Source organism: Hyperolius riggenbachi, chromosome 3, assembly GCF_040937935.1.
Source record: "Hyperolius riggenbachi isolate aHypRig1 chromosome 3, aHypRig1.pri, whole genome shotgun sequence".
Lineage (NCBI taxonomy): Eukaryota > Metazoa > Chordata > Amphibia > Anura > Hyperoliidae > Hyperolius > Hyperolius riggenbachi.
Window position 1 is genome coordinate 139,592,848 of NC_090648.1, and position 14,687 is coordinate 139,607,534.

A 14,687-nucleotide genomic window follows, 5' to 3' on the forward strand; every position below is an offset into this window, starting at 1 on the left:
TCACAAGTTTGCTTTAAGGCTGGTTTCACAGTGGGACGTTACAGGCGCACGTTAGAGCAGCCTGTAACGCAGCCCACCGCACAGCAATGAAAAATCAATGAGGCTGTTCACAGTGCGGACGTTGCGTTACATTGTAACGCTGCGTCACAAGACAACGTACTGCATGCAGTACTTTGGACGCGGTTGAGCCGCGTTAGACTGCTTGCACATGCTCAGTAATGTTGGGGAGGAGCGGAGAGCGGCCAGGCACATGGCTAATTATTATGCACTGCACGTTGTGACGTGCAGAGTTTACATCCTGGAGCAGCCGCTCTGTGCGGCGATTGGCCGGCAGGACCACGTGATGCCGCATGCGCACAAGAGTGCGCATCACGGCATCACTGACGCCAGAGTGAGCTGCACAACGCGGCTCACTCTGACGTCCAGATCCAGCACCACCAGGCGTTGAGTTAGGGGGACGTTATGCGACCTTAACGCCCCCTCTAACGCAACGTCCTGGTGTGAAATTAGCCTAAGAGAAACAAGGTCATGAAGCAAGACATCCTTCCTAAAAAATAATTCAAAATTCCAAAGAATGGTTAAAAAAAAAGAAGACAATATTCTGGAATTGTTGAATCAAAGTCCTGACCGTAATCATAAAGAAATGATGTGGAAAGACAAAGCAGCAGCTCATGGTTATGCTGACATCAGTGAGCTGAGGCTGTTCTGGGAGGAGCAATGGGCTAAAATTCCTCCCAGCTAATGTGCAGGACTGCTCAACAGTCATTTAAAACGTTTGGCTGCCCAAGGCTGACATACCAGTTCCCGAAAACAAAGAATATTTTAGTCACACAGATACTCTGGATAACTGTCTTCAGCAAATAATTTAAAATAAATTAAACATCATAACATTGTGGACTTATTTGTTTAATTAGGTTCCTATGTAAATTTTAGGATTTCTGTGAAAAACAGATTTTTATAGTTTTATAGAAGTATTTATATGCAGAAATATATTTAAAATGGTATTTTAAAAAAAAATATAAAGTATTTTTACTTTTTTTTAACATGTTAACATGATTCATTCATGCGTCACCTGATTTCTTGATCTTTGTTGCATACTAACAGAGAATGATGAATTTCAGGATATTTGTCCAGGACACATGCACCCAATTTAGTAGTTTTTATCCACTGTATCTCCCTACAGTTATGCTCATACATTTACATACCGTGGTAGATTTTGAAAAGTATTGGCCATTATTAGGAAAATTTAAGAAATTGTGCAAAAACCTTTCCTTGTAATTGGGGAATGTGCTCACAATTCCTTTACCATGTAATTGTGTGCGTCTTAAAATCATAACCAGGGCTGTGGAGTTGGAGCTATTTTGTGTACCTGGAGTCGGTGGTTTCAATGAACTGAGGAGTCAGAGTCAGATGATTTTTGTACCAACTCCATAGCCCTGGTAAAAAACTAAAGAGTCTGAGTAATTTTGGGTACCTGGAGTAGGAGGTTTTATAAACTGAGGAGTTAGATGATTTTTGTACTGACTCCACAGCCCTGATCATAATGGAGATCATCCAAAGATCTGAAAATGGCTGTTATCAGTGTTCAAACTGTGATTTAAAAAAAGTGGAGTGTGAGGGCACATTTCCACTAGCAGCCAGCATTTGCAGACACACGCATACATCTCTAAAATACATTTGCTTTGTTGAGAATGGAACTATGTTTCCCCATGGAAAACCACATGCTACATCCAGAAAATGGCCGCAGACACTTTTTTTTTCAACTGGAAATGAAAGCACGCAATTTCTCACGTTCAATTGTTTCAGCTTACCCATCTAAATAGCATATAAATGCTACTGAGCATGTGCAAAGTCATGCAGAAAAGAAATGAACCCCATAATACCCACCAGCAGCACTAACCTTGCAACCTTGCTTCAGTGTCTATATTTGGTGTATACCAGTGTCTGCATTATCACAAACCCAATGTTTGTTTCCTACTTTGTACAGCCCCATGGATAATAATAATAATAATAATAACAACAACAACAACCTGAGCTGGCGAGAGTCCTGTTGTGCAATGTCCACTATCTAAATAGTCATCAAGTAAAATGTTGTCCAAGCGAAGCGAGAATGGAGTCCACAGTCCAGACAGAAAAGCAAGCAGGCAAGAGGATACTGATTCTACTAAAGAGGCGAATCTCATTTTAAATGTATGCCATTTTGACGATGTATGCTGAAATGCTGCCGCATTAGGTAGAAGCAGCCCAATGGTTTTCAAAGGACTGTAAAACAAATTTTTTTAGATGCTTTCCAGGAATTGTAAAGCGATAAAAGGCAATGCTGAGCATCCATCATGAGCAGATGGACCAGCCCAAAACCTGCCAGATGTGTGCTACCCTATTAAGTGACCTAGGAAGAAAGTGATTTATAGTGTATTTGATTATGGAAGAATATGAATTCATGCATGAATGCAGTGTTGGGAAATCAGACAGTGGAAAACATGCCCTTAGGGGTTCTGTGGATGCCAAGACAATACTAAGAACTAAGGAAATGGAAATGATTGAATATGGACCATCTCAATATTTTCCTCACTACCATCTTTTTTTAATGGTTCGGCTATTCTGTGATGCCTTATAGTTAACTTTGGGTTTCATTAAAATAAAATCTGTTGTGCCCAATCAGTCATTTATGCTTGAGTGTGGTACACCTGACACACTCTGGTTACATAAACCTATAAACACAACTGTACCCATCTGGCTCTGGTTGTTAGCTTTTCAGAAGTTCTCATGTCGCTACTAGCAAAGACTTCCGAGGCCTAATGCTACACACAGACACCAGATGATCAGCCACGATCATTATAGGCAATCTGGTGGGTTGGATCACAAACAGCCAACCTCTATTGATAGGCTATTGCGGTCTACCAATAGAAGGTCCTAAGGGAGAAAAGCGTTTTATAAATATTTCGTCGTTTTTGTTTTCTCCATAGTGGTGCACCTCATACTCCTCCCCACCACTCCCATTTCCAAACAGGTTACTCATCCACAGCATTGATGTACACTGATCCTTATTAAAGCTGTCACCAAACATAAATCAAACAACTGTGGTATGTTTTGTACAGGCCCCAAGCCTCACCTGCCTACCGTCCAGCCATATTACCATCATCATTATGACTCAGCCAAACGCAGTTTCCAGCACATGTACAAGAACGGTTCAATAATCCACAAGCTTAGCTTCATGTTAATGAAAGTAATTTGTGCTTTATGGTTGACAAAGTGAACAGATCTGTAATTATTTCAAGAGATCTGAGCATCAATTCAAACAGTCAGAAAATAAAGAAAAAAAAGTTATGACATACAAAATTAAACATCACATACCCTCTTCAGTGGGACGGTGCTGCGGAACCAGTTGTAGTCGGGGGAGATTTTGATAGCTCCCATGTTGCAGAGAACACTTGGCAGATCTGTGGGGTGGAGGACAGAGAGTGTGTGATGAGTCAGTCTCAGGAGACTCCAGTACAATCACACACACACACAGCCTATCTGCTGATATCCTGCTGAGAAGTCCCTTATCTGCCCTACAGCGGACACAAGCACAGACAAGAGAGAAAGGCTGGTCAATAACCAGAAAATTGTAAAGCTGATCAAAGGGCAGCATAACTTACATTACAAAATGGCTTATGGAAAGGAGGGTTACTGATATTCACTGATAAGTCTCTTAAACATTTACATATTTATCAGGCCTGATGGCATGTGATAGAGTGAGCGTCAGTTTCCAAAAGGTTAACTTCCTGTCCTGTAATCTCATCTCAATGCAGTTACAGATGAATACTGAAAGAGGAACTGTAGTGAAAACAATTAATAGAATTGCTTATTTTAAAAAAATATGAATTTTTAGATTAGTCAAAGTAAAATATTTCCTCTCCCCGATTTCCATTTTGAGATTCATCACTTTAGTTCTGCCAGGTGATCTGTACATGTTTGTTAGGCCCAGTGCACACAGAGTGGTTTTTGGAGCGATCCGCTGGCCGCATCCGCCTGGAAAAATGCTTGGCTAATGTAGTGCAATGGGATGGTGCACACCGGTGGTTTGAGGTTTTTGCCAAGCCGCAAACGCGCCTCCTGCTGCGCGTTTGCGGTTTGCTAAAAAACCTCAAACCGCCGGTGTGCACCACACATTGAAATACAATAGCCAAGCGTTTTCACTGGCTGATGCGGCTGGTGGATCGCATACAAAATCCGCTTGGTGTGCACCCGGCCAAATATCTGCTCTCTGCTCCCAAAACCGCTAGCGTTTTGACGATCTGCTAGCGGTTTTGATGTGCACTGGGCCTTACTGAGAGTTCTATGCACAGAGTGAGATACTGCTTGCTTACTTGCAGTTGGAACAAGCTGTTATTTCCCCACAACGCAAAGAGGTTCAAAGACAGGAACCGGTCAGGACCATGGTCATGACATCATAATGTGGGAGGGGTTTCACCACAATATCAGCAATACATTTTCCTTTTAAAATAATACCAGTTGCCTGGCTTTCCTGCTGATCCTGTGTCTCTAATACTTTCAGCCACAGCCCCTCAACAAGCAGATCAGGTGCTCTGACTGAAGTCAGACTGGATTAGCTTCATGCCTGTTTCAGGTGCGATTCAGCCACTAGAGCAGGCAAAGAGATCAGCAGGACTGCCAGGTAACTGGTATTGTTTAAAAGGAAACATCCATATCCCTCTCAGTTAAGGTTCCCTTTAACTAGATATACCATACATATATTTTATTAAGACTGTACATGTAGAAAAATAAAAAAATGGTATACTCAGTACTGACCGCTTATAACCCGTTCGTTTTGGAAAATACACAATTAAAGCAGATGTGTAGAGCGGTATAAGATTTCTGATAGCTAAAATACTGTAAAGAATATAGTATTCAAAATATTGACAAGATAAAGTATAGTACAGGGTTCACGCTTATTAAGATCCGCATGTGAATACGCCTTCGCCGCACAGTTAATGAAAGTCAATGGAGTATGGCTCTTATGCTAAAATTCATAAAATTGCGTTCGTGTTTTCGCATGCGATAAAAACCCTTACATCTTTTAGCATAAATTTGTACATTGCATGTAAATTCCCATTGACTTTTATCAGATGCGGTATAAAAAGCAGGTGAAAATTCACATGAGACTGCCAACGCATATTGTAATGCAAAAAAACATTCAGTAAGTGTGAACCCTGCCTCAGGTAGCAAAAATAGTGCACAAGGAGAATTGCCAAGATCTAAAAGCCGTGTACAGTATGCCCAAGCAGTATGTATGGTACATTACCTGGCAAAATGACTCTGTGGCAGAGATATTCCCTAATCATACGGTGCTGTGTGATCTGGCTTGCATGTATTCCTGTACTGTCTTATTGCTGTATGTCACCCCTAAATATTGTCTGTAACCTTAACTAAATGTACAGCGCTGTGTAATATGTTGGCACTTTATGAATACAATAAATAAATCCCAGAATGGGAAGCATTTATAAGATTGATATGAGATAAGAACTGCTCATATTCTGGCAGGTTCCCACTCAATTCAGTGATATCAGCTGTCATAGCTGTGCAGTTTATGCTGCCTTGCTGTATTTTGAACATACAGTAAACCCCACTACCCCCAACCCCGTTATATAGAACTCTGCTATCCAGAACTCTGATGCAACCGGAGAAAAAAACAAAACAAAAAAACTGGCCTTGCAGGATGCACACGTACACTACTTTATACAGTAAATAAGTCTGTCTTACTTTGTATTAATGATGAAATAAAGCAATTAAAACAGAGTTTATGGAATGTACAATATATAGGGGGTATAGAACTGTTTATAAGCTAGGCCTATTTATAACATTGAATCTCAAGCAACCAGAAAGCACTCTTATCCGACATCAGCCAATCCCCATCGGAGCCGGATAATGGGGGTTTCACGGTACTATGTGCAGTTTTCTATACCTTTCCTTATACAACTGTATTAGAACCACAATGTTACATGCAATCTAATCACATTCTGTGTCATCCACTTCCCATTTGTGAATTCCTTTATCCATTTGATGGTTTGGCTCAAATCAACATAATATCCACCCATAGTGTACATCCTACTACAATGCAACACGGTAACATTTGGCTCACATCAACATAATATCCACCCAAGGTATAGATCCTACTACAATGCAGCACAGTAACATTTGGCTCACATCAACATAATATCCACCCAAGGTGTACATCCTACTACAATGCAACATAGTAACATTAGAGCCACCAAAAGAAACTGGAAAAAACAACCTCCATGATTTCTAAGTGCATTATCTGGAAGCAGACCGTAGCCAGTGCCCATTGAAAGGTCAAGCACATGTAGATCTTATTAGCATCTGGCCCGGACATGATGCACACCTACTGGCTAAAGAAAATAATGCAACACTATTGTGAAAAATAAAATACATTTAAACACATACATAAAGGAAGTACATTTCTTCCATAATAAAATACACTATAAATCACTTTCTTCCTAGGTCACTTAATAGGGTAGCGCACACATCTGGCAGGATTTGGGCTGGTCCATCTCCTAATGACGGATGCTCAGCATTGCCTTTATGCTTTACAATTCCTGGAAAGCATCAACACAAATGCCAGCCTCCTTACTCGCTCGTAGGGATGATCAATGAGATGCAAATTGTTCTGAAATTATGCAAGCGTATGCAGTTTGAAAATTGACCAATCAATTTAAACCCAGGTTTAAATTGATTGGTCCATTTAAGGCTGCATATATTTGCATACGATAAGATAATATTTGCATACATTTGCATCAACTCTGAATAATTTGCATATCTGTGGTCATCCCTACCCACTAGCAAACTATAGTTGGAATGAGCAACTGCCTTTCAGTAAAGCTCTAGAAAAAAAGAAAATACTGAGTGCCCCTTTACACTCAGGGCTTGTTTCCACTGTTGCGACGCGATTTCGGCCGCATTCCGACGCTTGTAAAAACGCATGCGGATGTGTTTCCACATGCGTTTTTACCCGCGATTTCGCCTGCGATTTCGCATGGCAGGGTGCCATGCGAAATTAACCATGACACTGCCAGGGCTAAATAAAATTGAAAAAGGTGCGAAATCGCACGCGAAATCGCGGGTAAAAACGCATGTAACAAACGCATGCGTTTTTACTATTAAATACATTAGCGGCGATTCGCACGGATTCCCGACGCAGGCGAAATCGTTGGCTCTTTTGTGCGTTTTTTTCACGCTGAAAAAAACGCACCTCAACAACGCTACAGTGGAAACAGGCCCATCCACTTGCATTACATGTGCGGATCTGCATGCGTTGGACGCATGCAGATTCGCGATAGTGGAAACGAGCCCTTAAGGGAACCTGAAGCGAGGAAAATTATGTAAAATAAACACATGACGTAGCTGCAAATGATTACATCCTAACATCATGGTCAGTTCCTATTAGAACTCACCATTTTCTTCTTACAGCGATCCCTTCCAGTTCTGACAATATTTTGTCAGAAGTGAAATATACCAGTTGCTGTCAGTTATATATCGGCAGCTGTCAGTTACAACTGAATGTGCAAGGTAATGTCCATGTTTCCCTACGGCTCAAGTGGGTGATATTAGTGTGCTGACCAGGAAGCTGTTAGGGGTTAATGGCCATTTTTAAAATGGAGGACGGAGAAATCCATTGATCACAGCGGACAAATGGGACGCATGAGAGGAGAAAGAGATTGAGGAGTAGACCACACAGGAGGTAAGTATGACCTGTGTATGGTTATTTTGACTTTTTATTTTCATTTCAGGTTCTCTTTAACCTCCCTAGCAGTATCAATACAAAACATGTTGTGAACAGTATTGATGTGCATACACGTCAATACTCTCCTGCACTGTATACTAGACCCTTGCTTGACACATTTTGGCAGGTTACAGGAAAAAAAAAAAAAAGTTATGAAAATTAATTGGATCACCTTTTGCACATAAATCCTGGGGAAATTCAACACGAAGGAGGTTAATCAGTTGCTATCAGTTATAACTGAAAGGATAACTGATTTTTAAAGTAATTGTCCATATTTTTCTAAGGGTCTGTTTCCACTAGACGCAGATTGGATGCAGAAAAACTGACTCCAATGAATGCCTATGGGCCTGTTTCCACTAAACGCAATTTTCTGATGCAGATTTTCCCATAGGCATTCATTGGAGTCAGTGTTTCTGCATCCAATCTGCGTGTAGTGGAAACAGACCCTAAGGCATTTTCACTGAAAGTTTGTTGCACCGCTATCCCTTTATATAATTTCCCTGTGTCTCTGCGTCCTGTTTTGTCCCTGTGTCAGTGCTTTTTTGCACTGCGCATGTGCAGGGAGGGACGCAGAGACACTCAAGAGAGCTGGGCGGCAGAGGACGACGGGTCCTGAAGGGGGCCGGGCCTGTGAGCGCGTGGCAAGTGCGCGGGCAGCGGGTGCACTCGAGCAGGTGCGCATGCATGTGCGGCGGGCGGCAAAGGAGCGAGAGAGGCCAGTGCGGGGGGCACGGCCACAGCCTAGCGCCCGTTTTTAAATGGGCCTTAGGTCTAGTGGAGAGATAAAACGCATCAGTTTTTCAGCGTATAGTGTAAAAGAGGCCTGAGAATCCCACATGAGGAGTTGGACTAGGAGTCAGACCTGTCAGAATTTTACTAGCTACTGTGACAGCAACATGAGAATAAAGTAATTTATAGTGCTCTAACTCTGGGACAAATGTATATTTTATATGCAAGCATACACATGCATTTTGAGTTTTACAATTTTTATAGCTAGTGGTCCTTTTACCATTAACCGCCCGTTGTTTTAAAACGTCATGTTGGTCCCTCTTAGCGGACCACAGGATGTTTTTGAAACCCCCTCCCCTGCCGCCGCTACTGTCCACGAGTGTACGCCCCCCGCCGCGTGTACCGTAGTGTTGTCCGGATCATGAACGATTCAGATCTTTGATCCGAATCTTTTTTGTGAGTCGAATCATCAAAATGAGTGAATCGGATCGCAAAGAGGGTGGGGCCAGGAGCAACACGCCCCCCTCTCAGCGGGCAGCAGGGTCCTGGAAGCAGAGCAGAGATGGATCGCTCTGTTGGAGGGGAGCCAGGCTTGCAGGGACAGGTAGATGACAGAGAGGGGACATGGGTGCCACTGCCAGATATGTGTAGAGCACACATACTGGCTATAACGTGCTGCTCATTACAGGCTGTCTGTTCCGTAGTTGTGAACACATTGGAAACTTTTGGCTCAGCTCAGCACAGCACAGTAACTTTGCAGGCACTGTGATTGCAGGGCAATATGATCCTCCTGCACTGCTCTAAACAGCTGCACTTCACTTCTGGGAATGCTTTCTTTCTCTGTGAGACGTTTGCATTCAAAGTATACAGATGAACATATAGGTGAAATATATGTAAAGCATATGATTGCAGCATGTGGGTATTGTGTGCAAACAAACATTTCTGCTCTCTGCTCGTCCCTCCTCCCTTCTCTGTCCACTCCCTGCCCACCATCTCCCCTTCTCTGTCCGTCCACCCCCCCCCCTCCCCTTCTCTGTCCACCGCAGGGAAAGTCCTGTCCTGCTAGTCATTACACCCCCGAATGCTTCCCTAGTAAAATGATCCGAGATTCGGATCAAAGATCCGGATCTTTTAAATGATCCGATTCGAATCATGAGTGAGTGTGAGGACACCTAGTGGTAAACAAAAAGAAAAAAAAATATAAGTGAAAACCCATGTTTTACACATTGTAAATGAACTACAAAAAAAAATACATAAATGGTTACTTTTTTTCTAGGTATGGCATGAGGGTATATTGCTGTTATATTTGCATATATGGGCTTGTAATTAGTGACGGAGGCAAAACTAGAAAAAAAATGCACCTTTATTTCCAAATAAAATATTGTTGCCAATATTGTACTAGGGACATAATTTAAATGTAATAACCGGGACAAACGAGCAAATAAAATACATGGGTTTTATTCACAGTAGCACGCTTTATTTTAAATCTATAATGGCTGAAACCTGAGAAATATTTTTTTCCCTTATGATTCCTGTTAAAATGCATTTGGAATAAAATAAGTCTTATAATGTACCACCAAAGGAAAGCCTAACCTGTGGCAAAACAACAAAAACAAGATAGAGATGATTTCACTGTGACAAGTAGTGATAAAGTTATTGGCACATGAAGCGCTGACAGGTGAAAATTGCTCTGATCCAGAAGGGTAAAAACCCTTGGGGGTGAAGTGGTTACGGCTATATACACTGTATGAGGCCCTACTTTATTGCATTCCTGCAAGCAGTAACAATAAATGTACACAGGGATAAGCCTATATTATAGCCTTGACATTACATCTTTACTAAGTGCCACCTAAAAGCAAATAAAATAGGCGTATATAAGAGCTGCGCATTAGCAGGGATCAGAACAGATGGCAGTCCATTACATTCACAACAGGAAACTCAATGCAGAAGTAACGGAAACATTACAAAACACAGAATGTATGAAAGCAAACTGCTACACCCCAGAGGTCACTGTTCAGCTCATGTAATGCGCCTAGCAGGAAACTACTGGCCCAACTCCATACCCCACATGCCACAGGTACACTGAGCTCAGGAAAACAACCCACACTTGCCGAGGATAATGAAGACTCCAGTGTATAACTGTCACGCTGGATTTTTATGTTTTGTCAAAACAAACCCTTTAGATGAGTTACAGGACATCTGCAGTGGAACTATACATCACAGGAGTTCTAACCACGGCAGACCCTTGAGAGCTCATTATCAAAACTGTATTCAAACAGGTTAAGCAGTTAATTGTCAGGTTTTGTAAAAGTACATCAAGCATTACACAGCACTAGAGTCCTCCTCATGTAAAGGACCCTGTAGTAGTCAGATTCTGTACACGCATGCACGCACAGTTATGACATTTGGCATGGTTATCCTATGTGACATTTAGAACTGTCTAAACTGTTTAGGTGGCACAACAGGCAAAAATGTAAATTGCAGCTACTGCAATGCAAAGTGTATTTGCGTGCTGGACATAGGCAGAGCCCAAAGTTACGGCAAGAAAAGACAGGCAGTGTTAGGCACAGTGATAGCAGTAGGGCTAGATTTAGACATTTAGGGCAAGAAGGGACAGGTGTGGGTAGCCGTAGGGATTACAGTAGGGCTAGTTTTCGAAATTTAGGGCAAGAAAGCACAGGTAAGGTTAGGCATAGGGATTACAGCAGAGCTGAATTTTGGAATTTACGGCAAGAAGGGACAGGTAAGGTTAGGCGTAGAGAATTACAGAAAGGCTAGATTTAGGAATTTACTGCAGGAAGGGGCAGGTAAGGTTAGACGCAGGGATTACAGTAGGTCTAGATTTCGAGAATTTATGTCAGGAAGGGACAAGTAGTGCTAGGAATAGGGATTACAGTTGGGCGAGATTTAGGAATTTATGACACGAAGGGACAGGTAAGGGTAGGTGTAAGGTTTACAGTAGGGCTAGAGTTAGAAATTCAAAGCAGGAAGGGACGGGTACACTTTTGGCATTATTTTCCAGGCCAGGTCATAAGTAAGAAAGCATAAGGCATGGGATCCACTAGCAGCGCTTTTGTAAGTGCCAGTGATTTGAAAAGCTCTTGCTAATGCAATGCTATAGGGGATATTTATAAAATCACATCACTCAAGTGGGATCACACACATAGCATTACATTAGCAAGAGCTTTTCAAATCACAAGCGCTCAGAAAAGTGCTGCTAGTGGGTTACAGGTTTCAAAGTGAACCCGAGATGACTTAAAAGCAAGAATTCATACACACCTAGGGCTTCCTCCAGCCCCCTTTAGCCTGATCTGTCCCTCAGCGCCGTCCTCCACCTTCTGGATCATCCACGACGGCTCTCAGTAAGGCCCAGTGCACACCAAAACCGCTAGCAGATCGTCAAAACGCTAGTGGTTTTGGGAGCAGAGAGCCGATATTTGCCGGGTGCACACCGAGCGGATTTTGTATGTGATCCGCTGGCCGCATCCGCGTGGCTAATGTATCTCTATGGGCTGGTGCACACTGGCGGTTTGAGGTTTTAAGCAAACCGCAAACATGCAGCAAGATGCACGTTTGCAGCTTGCTAAAAACCTCAAACCGCCGGTGTGCACCAGCCCATAGAGATACATTAGCCACGCGGACTTTCAAGTGGATGCGGCCGGCGGATCCGCCCAGTGTGCACTGGGCCTAAGTTTGGGAGTCAGGGCTTCCTGTGTATGCACGGCCCAGCATCCCATTGCACTCCCGTGTGCAGGGGTAGAATGCTCCCTTCTGCAGGAGCGAGACGTGGGGCGCGTGCAGCCGCACTGTGCATGCCAACTGGCCAAAGTTACTGGGAGCTCTTAGGCATGACCCCGGAAGCGGAGGACATTGCAAGTGCATGCATTTTGCTGATCGCAAAGGCTTAAAGAGAGTAACCTTAAATTTGGTTTAAAAAACCTGATACTTACCTCGGGATCGCTGGATCGGGCTGGCTGAAGAGGACGGGGGAAGCGCCCCCACCCCAGCCTGATCCAGCGCTGGCACTACCAAACAAACCACAATGACAATAATATTTGCTGCTGCGCTCGGGTGCACTAGCAGCTTTCCACTTGGACTCTGGTGGAATAAGCAGATCCCGATTGGGTCCACTCTACTGCACAAGCGCAGACAGCTGCGTACATTTGAAATCGGCGCCGGTAGACTTGGGCGCAGGATACAGCGGTATATAGCTGATCCTGCTTCTGCACAAGTCCGGGCCGATTTAATTACTATTCCCCCTCCAGGCCGACATGGATAGTGGGGGAATGAAATAATTCGGCTTCCAGCGATTGCTGGAGGCCGAATTATTATGTTTTTAAGCAACTTCAGCTCCGTCTTCTGACGGAGCCGACGCTACTCACTGAGCGCTTCAATAGGAATGATTCCTATTGAAGTCTATGTAGGCGCCGACTGCGCCCAAATCTAGCAGAGCTGAAAAGCACTGCTCCGCAGACAGCTTGCATCTGCGCAGTGGAGCGGACTTGATCAATTTTTAGTATTTCTACCGGAGCCCGAGCCAAAAATCCACTAGTGCGCCTGTGCACAGCGGCAACAAGCAGACTATCTGGAATCCCACTGCTGCCCTAATTAAAAGATGAAAAGTAAGCTTCGCTGCCACTGTTTGAGCATGCGTTATGCGGTAATGCACCGTGTTGGGATACTGTAGTCTGCTGGATAGCATTGGTTGCACATTGAACATCACATACTTACAATTGCCAAGCGATTCTGTGCGTTAAAATGCCCCTCTATGTTAAAGTCACAGCGCAGCATTACAACGCAAAAAAAAGTGGAACTGCACATTAATGCTGCGCTACCATTGCATATACAGTAGGTACAGTAAAGCATACAGGCAATGAGAAGTATTCTTTCCTGTACCTGGCAACGTGTGCGTTGAGAGGTAACACAGCAGTGCGTTACCATAACACTGCACGTTACAATGTGACATTAATATCGCACTGTGAACGTCCCATAGGCTTTTCATTGCAGTGCTGTAAGCTGCATTATAAGAGTTTATAACGCAGCTCCACAACGGTCCACTGTGAATGAGGCCTTAAAACATAAAGGAAGGTTTAAATAGAGTAACATTTTAATATACAAGAGCATAAAACTTCACTTTCAGTCCCTTGCATAAAAAAATAAACATGAGCAGACTTTCGTGAAACAACCACAAAGGTTATAGTCTTATAAAGTTCTGTATTTGGCAACCATGGCAAAGGTCACATGCCCCCGATGTGAAGGTATCCTCTGGGGAAGTGGCCACTCTGTCACTGCACACATTCATTCACAGAGAGCTGCACACACTATATGTCCCTGTGCGGTACATACACAGCAGGCTGTGCAGTCACCAGGCACTGACATTACCTCCCCCTGCAGCACAGCGCGGCCCGGATCCCCCGCTCTCTGCTCCCCTTCCACAGACACAGCGATCCCCTCTATGCGAGATGCTTCTGCTGGTGCTGCTGGGCCGCAGGACCTCTCATGACGCTAAAATCATATGACCCGACTGAGAAGTGGGCGGAGCACCGAGCCTCCCCTCAGCAGCATCACATGGGAGACAGTCACTTCCTCGTTGTGGTTCGCTGAGAGATGATGCAGGGGAGCAGGAAGAAAGTGCAGTGCTGAATATCAGGCGATCACATTGTTCCATAGCATCATGTGCATGGCAACCGTGCCAAGTTTCTCTTCCCTGTTCTGCCCGCAGTGGAGATGTTTCTGCAGTGTAGCTCTACTGACGGAAACCCATTGGCTTATAATGTATACTGTAGCTGTTGATATGATTATATATAGACTTGATCCTCGAACTGTTTAGTAGAGATGGGTCTAAAACTCTAAAGTTCAGCTCTGAGGCCTGAAACCCACTAGGAGAGCTTTTCTGAGCGCTTTGTGATTTGAAAAGCTCTTGCTAATGTAATGCTATGGGTGTGATCCCACTTGAGTGATGTGATTTTATAAAAATCCCCCATAGCATTGCATTACCAAGAGCTTTTTCAAATCACTCACGCTTACAAAGCGCTCCCAGTGGGTTTCTGGCCTAAAGCAGGCTCCCAGCCTCCCACCTGTACATGCAGGATTGTCCTATCGCAAATGCATACATTTTTCCAGATACCATATGCCATCTTGTGCCGCCTTATGCTTTTGACATCTGCAGGGTCTC

General features: G+C 43.5%; 1 protein-coding gene across 2 annotated transcripts in view; it reads right to left on the minus strand.

Annotated features, from left to right (window-relative positions):
• Positions 1-14,019, minus strand: part of SPG21 (SPG21 abhydrolase domain containing, maspardin) — a 53,323-nt gene extending 39,304 nt beyond the window's left edge. Inside the window, exons 1-2 of one of the 2 annotated variants that reach the window (XM_068272425.1) lie at positions 13,895-14,019; positions 3,355-3,440 (exon numbers count right to left, since the gene is read on the minus strand). In XM_068272425.1, coding sequence (XP_068128526.1) covers positions 3,355-3,417 — 63 coding nt within the window. In that variant the 5' untranslated portion in view covers positions 3,418-3,440; positions 13,895-14,019. Of the gene's footprint in view, positions 1-3,354; positions 3,441-7,955; positions 7,984-13,894 lie in introns of those variants that run through there. The other variant, XM_068272426.1, reaches the window with a different exon arrangement.
• Positions 14,020-14,687: the final 668 nt, after the last annotated feature.